General features: G+C 45.6%; 1 protein-coding gene across 3 annotated transcripts in view; it reads right to left on the reverse strand.

The window, feature by feature from the left end:
- LOC135379101 (acidic mammalian chitinase-like) overlaps nucleotides 1-12,225 on the reverse strand; it is a 49,493-nt gene that overhangs the window by 24,995 nt on the left and 12,273 nt on the right. For all 3 annotated transcript variants that reach the window (XM_064612357.1, XM_064612356.1, XM_064612355.1), the window contains 2 exons: nucleotides 8,328-8,454; nucleotides 5,048-5,160 (listed from right to left, as the gene is read on the reverse strand). In XM_064612357.1, coding sequence (XP_064468427.1) covers nucleotides 5,048-5,160; nucleotides 8,328-8,454 — 240 coding nt within the window. The remainder of the gene's footprint in view (nucleotides 1-5,047; nucleotides 5,161-8,327; nucleotides 8,455-12,225) is intronic.

The following is a 12,225-nucleotide window of genomic DNA, read 5'->3' on the forward strand; positions in this document are numbered from 1 at the left end:
ATTTGTAATGTAATGCATTACTTTTTATATCATGTAATATGTAATGCAATTTAGTTACATTTTGGCAGTAATTTTAATGGCATTACTCGTTATTTTTTACAAAAGAATCGACTCTGTGTTTTGTGTTGGCACTTTGCAGAAAGAGAGCTGCCGACTGACGAGTTAAAAGAATTCCAACGCCATCTATGAACGGTGACGCACTCAATCGGCACAGAATAAAATATGTCTCGTTTTTACAACGCAGTGTTGTCTGACAACGAATTTCTACGTCCTCAATATCGTTACGATGAAACTCGCAGTAATGACCTTGTAATGTCTTTACTTTCTCGTAGTAATTGTTATGTAATTTCATTACATTTCAGTTGCAGTAATGAGTAACGTAATTTAATTAAATTCTAGATGGAGTAATGAGTGATGTAATTTAATTATATTTTAGAAATAATTTACCCAGGTACGCTCCCCGTATTACTGATATAGCTTTCTTTCTTCGTTTCTTACTTTATTTACTCTCGAGTCACATGGAATTACAGAGGCGAGTGGGAATAACAATGAAGCAAATAAAAAGTTACACATCAAACGCGTCCCGCAGTAAACGACGAAACGTCGTTGAGACCCGGACCAGTGCGATGGTCCGGCGTAAGTGATTCCAGTAGCTAGCTCTTTTGGGGAACGATATGGCTTCTGGAAGTGATTAGTTCGGATAAAACGAATCAGGACTTTCTCAGGGTGGTCAAAGTACCCACAGGGTTATTCTAGCAAACGTTACACGTTTCGATCGCACTGTAAAAATAGAAGACTAGGTTTGGCCCCATCCCAAACTTTGCAAGACTGATAGACATTTATCTCAAGTTTCATTCGATTTTTTTTGTAAGTGCTACGATCATGTTGAAAGAAAATTAAAAATAAAGCAAAATCTCGCCCCATGCATTTTCAATGGCCTATATCCCACGCAAACACCGCCATTATTTCTTGTGTCGGCTTCACGTTCACATCACTTCACACAGGTGGCGCTGCCTACAACGATGTGACATGCTGATTCTGACGTTATGCACCGATCCTCTTGTTCCAGTCTCGTTATGTATGCTGGTGCCGCCTGTGTGTGGTGAGATGAAAATCAAGCGCACACAGCAGAAAATGGCGGCTTTTGAGTGAGATAGACCATAGATAATGCATAGAGTGAAATTTTCCTTGATTTTTAATTTTTCTTCTACAGGTCCATAATGCTCACAAAAAATACCAACAAAACTTCAGACATATGGCAACCAGTCTGCAAAGTTTGGCGTTGGATAAGCCTCGTCTTCTATTTTTACGACGCGATCGAAATGTGTAACGTTTGCTGGACTAACCCTGTAGATATATGGGGAGGGGAGGGTGGGGCAAAGAGAACAGACCTATTTCCGCGCGTGACGTCACGGCTTGTGGCGGCGCTGCAGGCAGCAGGTCGCCTGCTTTGTGCGAACAAAAAACAGCAATCAGTTCGAGTGACTGGAGTGATCGTCTTCATGTAAAGTGGGCATGCCGCGAAGCCGTGTATCCTTCGACCACACAACTCGATGGGGAAAGGGTGATGGGGAAAGGGTGGTTGCTTCGGGTGGTGGCTTTTCCGCGCAACGCGGAACGAAGCAGTCGTTTGATTGTGGATCGTTTTTGCGTGTTGGAATCGTTTTGGTCAGTTAAACGGAAAGATTCCCTAAACATCGCCTTCGTGAGATTTCCTCACGATAGTCTTGAGCATGGTTCACACTAGGGCGTTCTGCTGCGTGCGGGCGCCCGCGAGCGCATGCGTGCGTTGTAAGCAATCCGTTCCGCTGTTCACATACCTGCGTCCGAATGCGTGCGTCACCAAACCGTAAGCCAATGAGCGCCGAGCTGGATTTCCACTCCGGTGGCCGCCATTTTGAAAACAGTCCCACAGAGAGAAACCTACTGCGCACGCTCTGAAGGCGGCCTCGCGATTCGTTCTCCGCTTGCGGGCTGCTGCATGCGCCGGAAAAAAGTTGGGCTCGGGCGAACTTCTTGCGTTCTGCTGCGGGACGTCGCGCACGTACCTGTTGCCACGGTGACCAGCGCCCGCCCACATCCGCACGCAGCAGAACGCACTAGTGTGAACCATGCTTAACATGATTGGGTGCACGGTAGCAAATGAGCGCTGTTTTCAGAAACGCCCCGATCAAACAGCTCGCCTAAGGTGAAGTAATTGTGTGCTTCCAGTGACTTGTGCGCACGCACTGTATATGAGCAGTGAACTGGCTCGGCGAAACTATTCGATAAACTACAGTGCGATTGTGATCGTCGGCATGTTTTGTGGCTTAGCTGTGCAGCGCAAAGGCGATCGTCATGTGGTATACCGTTCGTAAACAACTTCGTCTTGGAGGAAGACTTGTCTCATTCCTTGAGAGCTCGAAATCATTTCGGGTATTATGGAAAGAGACAGTCGAGAGCGGTGAAGGAGTGCAACACAGCCGATGTCGCACTTGCCGAAAGCATTTGCACGGCTGCGTTCAGTGTGTTTTGCCCACATCAACCCAGGGCATGCGCAGATGGCATATCTTGTTTGCAAACAGTCACGTGGTCTATACCTGGGACGAGTGTCATTATAATCGATTTTATGAATTTGTAACAGACGAGAGATTTTACCGCGTAGATAAAGAGCTAGTAGAGAGGCGCGAGAGATTTCAGATCGCTGACGCTGGAATGACGTGAAGTGTCTGAAAAAATTAAGCGAGCAACCCTGTTCTGTACCGATTCAAACTTCCGACTGAAGATAAGGGTCCGTACCCGACGCCGCATATTCAATTTTACAGTGAACTACAGTGTGCTGTACAGGTGAAGCTTTAGTTCGAGAGGTGCTTTTAGTTACGTTTGTTAAATCCTATACTCTGAAAAAAAAAGTATGATTTTCTACCCATTTCGGTAGAGCTGCATTGCAACCACGTTTCTACTCCAACCAGTTTTACCTTTTGGGTATAACTGCAGAGTAGAAACAAACTACAGAGTAGACTCTGTCGTTCTACCAGCTTTGGTAGGAAATTCTACCATTTTCTCTTAGAGCAAACGTGAGAGAGAGAAAAAAGGGAAAGGGATGCCGTCGCTTATACCCGCCGGAGAGAAGTCGCGTGTTGATTGGCACGAAATGGTAGAAGTACTGTTTTGCTGCAACTTGGGGTAGGAAATTCTACCTTTTTTTCTTAGAGTGTAGCATCTGACACGTAACATGAAAAACGGTTAGGAGCAACTAAGGTTTATTTGAACAAGAACTTTCGTGCAAGAGACTGCACTTCTTCAGGTTACAAAACTAAGTGCGACACAAGTATATATACAACCCAAGAGAACAGATACAATAAAACAGGTTTCCAGAACCAAGTAAACAGAAAACAGCCAGACAGTAATACAATGCATCACGTGAGCAACGGTCACATAAGAATCGGGAAAGAGAAAGTGTACGGGTAAATGAGACATTCTGAGAATTGGGGTTCAAAAGATTTGGTGGTGACGAAACGGGGGCACAGGTGGATGTCTAGCCACGTACGTGGAGAACACAGCTTTTGTTGAACTGCGTGGGGAGGTCAACCCATCTAAGCTACTTCATTCACCTTCTGTTCTTAGCATTCTTAGCTCCATTTTCCCTTCAGCCCATAAGGTCACTCGGACCTTCCCACGCAGTTCAACAAAAGCTGTGTTCTCCACGTACGCGGCTAGACATCCACCTGTGCCCCCGTTTTTTCACCACCAAATCTTTTGAACCCCAATTCTCCGAATGTCTCATTTACCCGTACACTTTCTCTTTCCTGATTCTTATGTGACCGTTGCTCACGTGATGCATTGTATTAGTTGTTTTCTGTTTACTTGGTTCTGGAAACCTGTTTTATTGTATCTGTTCTCTTGGGTTGTATATATACTTGTGTCGCACTTAGTTTTGTAACCTGAAGAAGTGCAGTCTCTTGCACGAATGTTCTTGTTCAAATAAATCTTAGTTGCTCCTAACCGCTTTTCATGTTACGTGTGTGATTCCCTCTTCGCGGGCTCCTTGACAGTGTTTCTTTTTTTGTGTGTGTGTTCCCCCTTTTTGACGTATAGTGTAGCATCTGGTTAGCTTTCGAGTATACACGACTAATGTGAAGGTCCCAGGGGAGGTTGTTAGTTATACGAACGCCCTAATATGTATATGAATTTACAGTATCAGGTATGATATTATATAGAGAATAAGTGTTTAGCGTATGATTAGTGCGACATGTGTTTACACAGGTTAGGGTTCAACGACATTAGCCAAGTGTTATACCGGGAAGAAATTTGTCGTCAGAAATCTGCAGTGATGGCCACTAACTACTTCTACAGTAGTTTAACTAGTAGTTCAACTACTTTTCAGGGGAGTAGTTAAACTACTTCTTTAACTACTGCAACGTAGTTTATCTACATCTATAACTACGTAACGCTGTCCATCAACACCAATCCCTTGTAGTGTTCTTGGACACCTAAATATGAATCACTAGCAATGATGAACTTTCGCTCAAGCCACTGCTACGATCGTCAAATACAAAGCTTGCGGAGAGATTCTTTGTGTGCCTACGCGATAAACTAAGTTGCAGAATTATTTCACAGCAAATGAGACTTTTACTAGACAAGCATTAAAAGTGAAGATTTAGTACACATGCACGACACAATTGCTCTGCGCCTCAGTTCTCATCAAACAACTAGCTCAAGGTAAAAGTCGGAAGCACAATCGTGCCGTAAAGCTTGCGGCAAAATCGGAAGTAGTTGGCGCTTTCAGTAACCTAACTACTGCAGTTAACTACTCGAAATAGTAGTTTAACTAGTAGTTACACTACATTTCTGCAAGTACTTGATAACTACTTTTTAACTACAATCAGCTAGTTTATAGTTTAACTACATGTAGTTAACTACTGGCCATCACTGATGATTAGTGCGACATGCGTTTGCACAGGTTAGTGTTCAATGACATAACCCAAGTGTTATACCGGGAAGAAATTTCTCATCAAAATCTGTGACTAAGGTGCATCCTTTGTCGTCAGCTTTATTGTATACTTACTTCGATATATTGGCCACCATTCTTGCGTCAAAGCCGTTTTCTATATAGGAGGACCACCCTGGTATAGCGATGGTCAGCGTCATATTTTTGGGGTGCAACTGGTCATACAGTTCCTGCAAAGAAAATGCGTATAAGGCTGAGTGACGTGTAGAGATGCCTGTTAGAATTTTTACATCGTCGGTAGTTTGTTATTTAGTAAAGCAAGGAGGTTCGCCATCATGACCACAGTCGGAAGAAAAAAAAAGTGTCAGGAACTTTTTTGGAAACCACATACAACGAATGTAACGTCAGTTGCAGCGATAACGGCAAAATCGCTGCGTTCATTCAGAATCTTCAGTATGGCATGAGCTCGTTGGTGCCACTCTTTCCATTCGCTGATTCAGCGACACCATCCAATTTCTGAACACTTCCCTTTCTTGTTCGGTGAATAGTGTGAAGGTGTCAGAAACGAAACTCAGTCATTGAAGTGCCTACAACAAGTGTACGGTAGCGACCAGGATTTAGGGAATGGGATCACCCATTCCATTCCATTCCGAGGAATTGAGATTTGCTATAATTCCATTCCTTTCAATTTTCCGTAATGAAAAGGTATGGTCAGTTCCCACTTCTGGAATGGCTTGGCGATAATTGCATTCCTTTGGTGAAGTTTGAAAAACGCAATGTTTGATAGAGACGAATGGCTCTTTTGTAAAGCTGGGTGCTTCCAAGTTACTACACTCTAAGAAAAAAAGGAGTAAAATGGAGAGTAATTACAGCTTCTACACCCCTAGTCTGCAATTACTCCCCATTTTACTCCCCTAACCCAACATTTAGTCCCGACATTTATTCCCCAGGACTGCAAATTGTCACTAAACTTCGCGAATGGTCTCCTGAATGCAACAGTGTACGTAAATATGTGCCCTTGGTTAATTTGAACGACATAAGGCTGTATAACTCAGAAAACGTAGAAATTTTCCAGCCACACGGAGTAAGAAACAGTTAGCGCATCTTTCTTCGCAAATTGTGCCCTAGTATGGCGCAAGATTTTATATCACTCGATATATCACGGTGGATGGTTTGCTTCGAAGTATTTCCATGCATGCGCACCAATTATGTACCTGGGACTCTTACAACAGCGCGTGAAATGCGGTCTTCACTCCGTGACATTCATTCACTCCCGTGCAGTTACTCCCGAAAGGGACTATTTTTTGTGGCAATGCAATTACTTCCTAAACGGAGTAAAAGTACTCCTTTTTTTCTTAGAGTGTACAAGCAGTGTGAGTTGCTCTGGCGTATGTCTGTCACTGTCACGAAAGTGCTTCGCTCCTTGGTACTCTCAGAGCGAGTTGGAAAATTTTGGTTTATAGTGTATTGCGATCCCAATGAACACCCGAAAACTCCCCAGTAACATGTCAAACAGAAATCATAGTGCACGATTTCTTCCCGAATTCTCGTGTGTAAATAGTACCCGATTTTCCCCTCCCGAATTTGAAAAATCATAAAACCCGAAAACTAAGAACCCTTGTCTATGGGCTTCTGAGAGACGTTTCGTATTAGCAGTAGAGCCTTGCACTGTCCGCGGATGGAAGCGGATATCCCAGGATATCCGCAAGATACTTGCGGATTCGGATGTAAATTTAGAACTTTCTGCGGTGTGCGGATCGGATGCGGATGGGGCGAGGTCGGATGCGGCTCGGACGAGGTTACGAAGGCGTCGGATCGGTAGCGGGTCGGATGCGGTTATACCTCGCGCTGTGATTTTTCCTCGAGCAATTTATTTGTATTGCGCGCCGACAGCGAGCGCATGCTCGGGTTCACCTTTGACCGTGCACGGCCAAGACGGGAGAGGAGGCATTCTGGCGTCTCGAACCATGCGAGCACCGACGAGGTAGCGTTCCACGCGTTCCAGAAGTCTCTCCATATCGCGTTTGTTGAAAGGTTTACCTTTGCTTGTCTTTGTGAGTCCTTTCGTGATAGCATGGATGCATCCGAAATTATACCAACATATGCTTCCGGCGGTCTTTACGCGTCCTTCGAAAGGTGCGGATTTTGCGGATCGGATGCGGATGGTGACTTTTGCTGAGCGGATCGGTTGCGGTTGTAAACTGTTGTGTATGCTGCGGTGCGGATCGGTTGCGGACAACGTGTGCGCGGATGCGGGTCGGACGCGGATACCAAAAATCTCTTCCGCGCAGGGCTCTAATTGGCGGTTCCGTGGGACTGCTTGGACGGGCGTAGCACGGGTTTTGGGGTGATGCAGTTTTTTTTTATTTTTTTGTAAATGTATCCAACGTGGATCGATGAGATCTGCAGAAATGAAGAAGCAAAAAGAAGAGAGAAGTAATATCAGTGGTGGATATTAAACCGGATAATGCTTTATTATTACACGGACTCCCCCTCGACATTATCACAGAAATATTGGCAATGCTGGCGCCAAATGGGCTTGCCAATATGGGGAGCCCATATTGGACCAATATTGGCAATCTTTGCAGCTCATATGGGTTCAATATTGGACCAATATTGACGTGCTGCTTGGTTTAGGAGGGTAGAAACGCATTGGGAACGGCTGTATTATCTTCCAAGCATTGTGAAGGTCTACGCAGTAGCTAAGCCTCTTGCTACACGCATGTAGGCAATCATGTGCAATGTTTGAGCATGAACATTGTAATTAGCAGTACTGTGTTTTGCTTTGCCTATGCACCCCCCCCCCCCCTTATGTAATGCCCTCGGGCCTTTAAGGGTTGAATAAATGAAATGAAATGGGAACGGTGAAACGAGTTTGTGCGTGTGATATAATGTGCATTCGTAACTCAAAAGTAAATAACCTTTTATAATGATTGTGTGTAGATTTACATCTTGTAGATTTTCCTGTACCGTGTCATGCTTTGCCTTTTGTACACGAACCAAATTTCTGTACCTACAGAAATTGAAACTGAAATCAAATTGAAATTGGAAACCTAGCTCAGCAGTCGTCGAGCCACAACACAGAAAGCACGCCAACTACAGCTTTCATGCAGTATGGAACTGAAAGTAACTAGCTTCAACGCAAGGACATTTTCAACTGGTTTGGGCAGCTCATCAGTGACCTATCTCGTATTTTCAACCGGGATTACAGGTGACAATGCTCGGGACGCCACGTTTTCTCGCTGCTGCTTCGACGGAACCTTGCGGCATCTCACAAAAGAGTTGCAGAAAAGAGTTCCACGTTGACGTTGTGTCTGGGTAGCTGCATTGACGTGGTCTGCGGTTCTGCGATTCCGTGTTTTCTTTTATCTCTCGTCAACATAGGAAAATCTCTTACCTGCAGAAAGGTCTGGAAATGAGGTTTGTCCTCTTTGTGCTTGTTATATTTGTTGGGAAACTCCCAGTCAACGTCGAGACCATGGAATTTCCACTTTTCCAACTGCTCCAAAGCCGATTTGATGAAGCTGCAGATAAGACAAGGTAGAACACGCTTACAAAAATATGCACTTTAGAATGAGAAAAACGGGTAGATAATTTTTCATCGACGAGGTAACGGCACTCTAAAAACAGAACTTCACCACACAACACGTAGTACGCCAATCATTGTCGCGAACGATAGGGTTATTGCTTCTGATTCGGGGTGAGAGGGAGGCGTACGCCTTTTTGTGGCAATTACCATATACCCAAATTGCCACAAAAAGGCGTACGCCCCCTTCTCTTCTCGAATTGGAAGCGATAACCCTATCATTCCTGACAGCGGTTGGCGCACAGCGTGCTATGCGGGGAAGCTCTGTTTTTAGAGTGTGGGGTGCTTGGTGTCTACAACAATACTCGTACTAAAATGATGTTGTTTTCAGTAATCTCGCGATCACCTAAGGAAGAAACATTCAGCTGGTCCATAGTGAAAAAAACGTAAGCGTGGGCAAAGACACATGCAGATAAATATATATCCCCCCCCCCCCACTCACATGCAAATCACTAACAAACAAAACCTGTTGAGTTGTCGTTTTCGTGTTGTCTCTTTCACATCGATAGCTGTATGACGGACGGGGCGTTTGCCAAGGCCACGGCCTCGTGGTCCGTAACATTTTATTCGAAGCGCCATTCGCTGTCGCAGCAGCAAATCGGAGAGCAAATAAAAAAGATAGAGCGGTGTGCGAGCGCCGCCAGTGTGTCATTCACACGCTATGTTGCGGTCACGGAGAGTGCGTACGTCGTCCACAGACAGGGTGTTCACTTCAGGGTTCGGCACTCCAGGCGTCGCAGGCGTCGCACATCGATCCAACAAGCTGCCCAACGCGCTTTGGCTGCACGAGGACAGCGTGGCCCAACAGTGAGGAAACCTCAGCGGTTGCGATGCGACGCCGCCGAGAAGATCCGACAAGTTAGGGAACGCGAAGCCGAGGCCAAGAGACGAAGGCGGGAGGACGAACAAGTACGCGAACACGAACCCGTGGTCAAGTGACTATAAACGAACACAGGCGTGTGTACCTGAGACGAAGGAGCGTCCGTCGGAGTTTGCAGGGGCCAACGCGGAGTTTCAAGATACTTTTCATGAATAACGACTTTGGACATGTTTGTGACGTTTGCGGCAGGCTGTCGTTTCGGATCGACGTAGGGCCCGCACGCGCGCAACACCGCGAACTGTTCAGCAGGGTTCACACTATTGCGTTTCAATGCGTACGTACGGCTGCGTGAGTACACGTACGTACAGACCATTCCGCTAGACTGTTCACATACATGCGGGGGCACAGAAAGCGTTGGCCAATGAGCGCCTTGCGTCACATCCGTTTGTGACAAGCAAAAATGGCGGAATGCTTGGGAGCCGCGTCTCAGTGCGATGTGACACCAGCTCCGGTGGCGCAGCGGTAACGCGTGCGCTTGGAGACTGGGAGGTCCGTGGTTCGAATCCGCGGGCCGGCTGTGCCGTCTGGGGTTTTTCCTGGGTTTCCCTCAGATGTGTAATAGGCGTATGCTGGCACAGTTCCCCTGAAGTCGGCCCATGGACGCAGCTATCCTCCCCCCGAGCGGATTCCGCTTGGTCTTCCACTTCACCCTTTCCTCTCCTCCTCTCCACCACCTTTCCCTTCCCGAGAAACATGCCGCCTAATCAGGCAGGCAGACCTCTCTGGTTTCCTCCCAACGACACTCCTCCTCCCTCCTCCTCCTCCTCCAGTGCGGTGTGACAGAAAGCGAGGACTCCAATGAAAGCCTATCAAACAAGGCTCTTGAATGTGTCACGGCATATTTAGAACATGCCGATGTAGTTGACTGGGCACTCGTTGCACAGTTTGCCTCGGCAGCATTGCTTTTGGAGCAGCGCGGACGAAAACGGGTCTGGGTCAGAGATCTGCTGGTGCCGCGGCATCAGTTTGGTGAATTTCACCACCTCGTGCGAGACATGCGCCAAGGTGACGGTCAAGACTTCTTTGACTATTTCCGGATGTCCAAAGAGAGGTATGGTTATTAGCGCGCACACATTTCTTTTCGGACTCGCGTTTCGTTGGATACGATACTTATAGGCTGGTTTTCGTTCGCGGTTCGACCACTTGCTGTCACTCGTTGGTCCTGTGATCGAGAGACAGAATACATCGTTCCGGCAATCAATATCGCCGGCTGAAAGACTCTGTTTAACACTGAGGTGAGCATGAGTTGTTCATATTATTCTACGTGCATCAGTATGTGTATTCATACGTATTTTGTCTTGTACACATTTCCAGTGATGGCCAGTAGTTAACTACATGTAGTTAAACTACTAGTTAAACTACCTGATTGTAGTTAAAAAGTAGTTATCAACTACTTGCAGAAATGTAGTGGCAACTACTAGTTAAACTACTATTTTAAGTAGTTAACTACAGTAGTTAGGTTACTGAAGGCGCCAACTACTTCCGATTTTGCCGCAAGCTTTACGGCACGATTGTGCTTCCGACTTTTACCTTGAGCTACTTGTTTGATGAGAACGGAGGTGCAGAGCAATTGTGTCGTGCATGTGTACTAAATCTTCACTTTTAATGCTTGTCTAGTGAAGCCTCATTTGCTGTGAAATAATTCTGCAACTTAGTTTATCGCGTAGGCACAGAAAGAATCCCGCCGCAAGCTTTGTATTTGACGATCGTAGCAATGGCTTGAGCCAAAGTTTATTATTGCTTGTGATTCATATTTAGCTCTCCAAGAACACTACAAGGGATTGGTGTTCGTGGACAACGTTAAGTAGTTATAGATGTAGTTAAACTACATTGCAGTAGTTAAAAAACTAGTTTTAACTACTCCCCTGAAAAGTAGTTGAACTACTAGTTAAACTACTCAATCACAAAGTAGTTAGTAGTTATAGTTAAACTACTGTAGAAGTAGTTAGTGGCCATCACTGCACATTTCATTCAGCCTAATGTTATATTGTACAATGATTGTTAAAGATACCTGGCACACGGATCGTCGCAAAGGTTATGCGCAACGAACTACCGTATCGGGAGGTCCACAGCCAGCATTGTCATCCGGGAGACCCGTGAAGCTATCATGACTGCCCTGCAACCTATCTACCTGCCAGTATGTTACAATTACGCTACTATTATTTAAAATTGTACCCCATTTATCAGTAGCATTACATCAAGCACCTTCAATTACAGACACCATCCAAGGACGTTCTCACAAAGATAACAGAATATTTCTGGGCTTTGTGGAACTTTCGAAATTGTTTTGGCGCAATGGATGGCAAACATGTAGTAATCGAAGCCCCTGCAAAATGTGGCTCTGTGTACTATAACTACAAAGGCACACACAGCATTGTTCTTCTTGCAACCTGTGACGCAACATACAAATTCACTATGGTTGATGTGGGAGAGTGTGGGTCGAGAAGTGATGGAGGCATCTTCCGCAACAGCTATATATGTGATCTGTTGAACGACTGTGAGAAACTGCCTGACCCACAGTGCCTTTCGGGAACATCTGTAAGCATGCCTTGTGTCCTACTAGGCGATGAGGCATTCCCGCTAATGAAGAACCTAATGCGGCCATTACCCTGGGAGACACTTACCACTCACTTGCAAAGTGTTCAATTACAGACTTTCCAGAGCAAGAAGGACTATTGAAAATGCTTTCGGGATTCTCTCGAGCCGCTGGAGAATTTACCGACAGCCCATCAATGCCTCCCTCGAGACAGTGAATGCTATGGTGTATGCCACTGTCTGTCTGCACAACTATCTAAGGACCTGTGATGAAACAGAAGGAAGGCATGTGTA

This window comes from Ornithodoros turicata, chromosome 1, assembly GCF_037126465.1.
Source record: "Ornithodoros turicata isolate Travis chromosome 1, ASM3712646v1, whole genome shotgun sequence".
Classification (NCBI taxonomy): Eukaryota; Metazoa; Arthropoda; class Arachnida; order Ixodida; family Argasidae; genus Ornithodoros; species Ornithodoros turicata.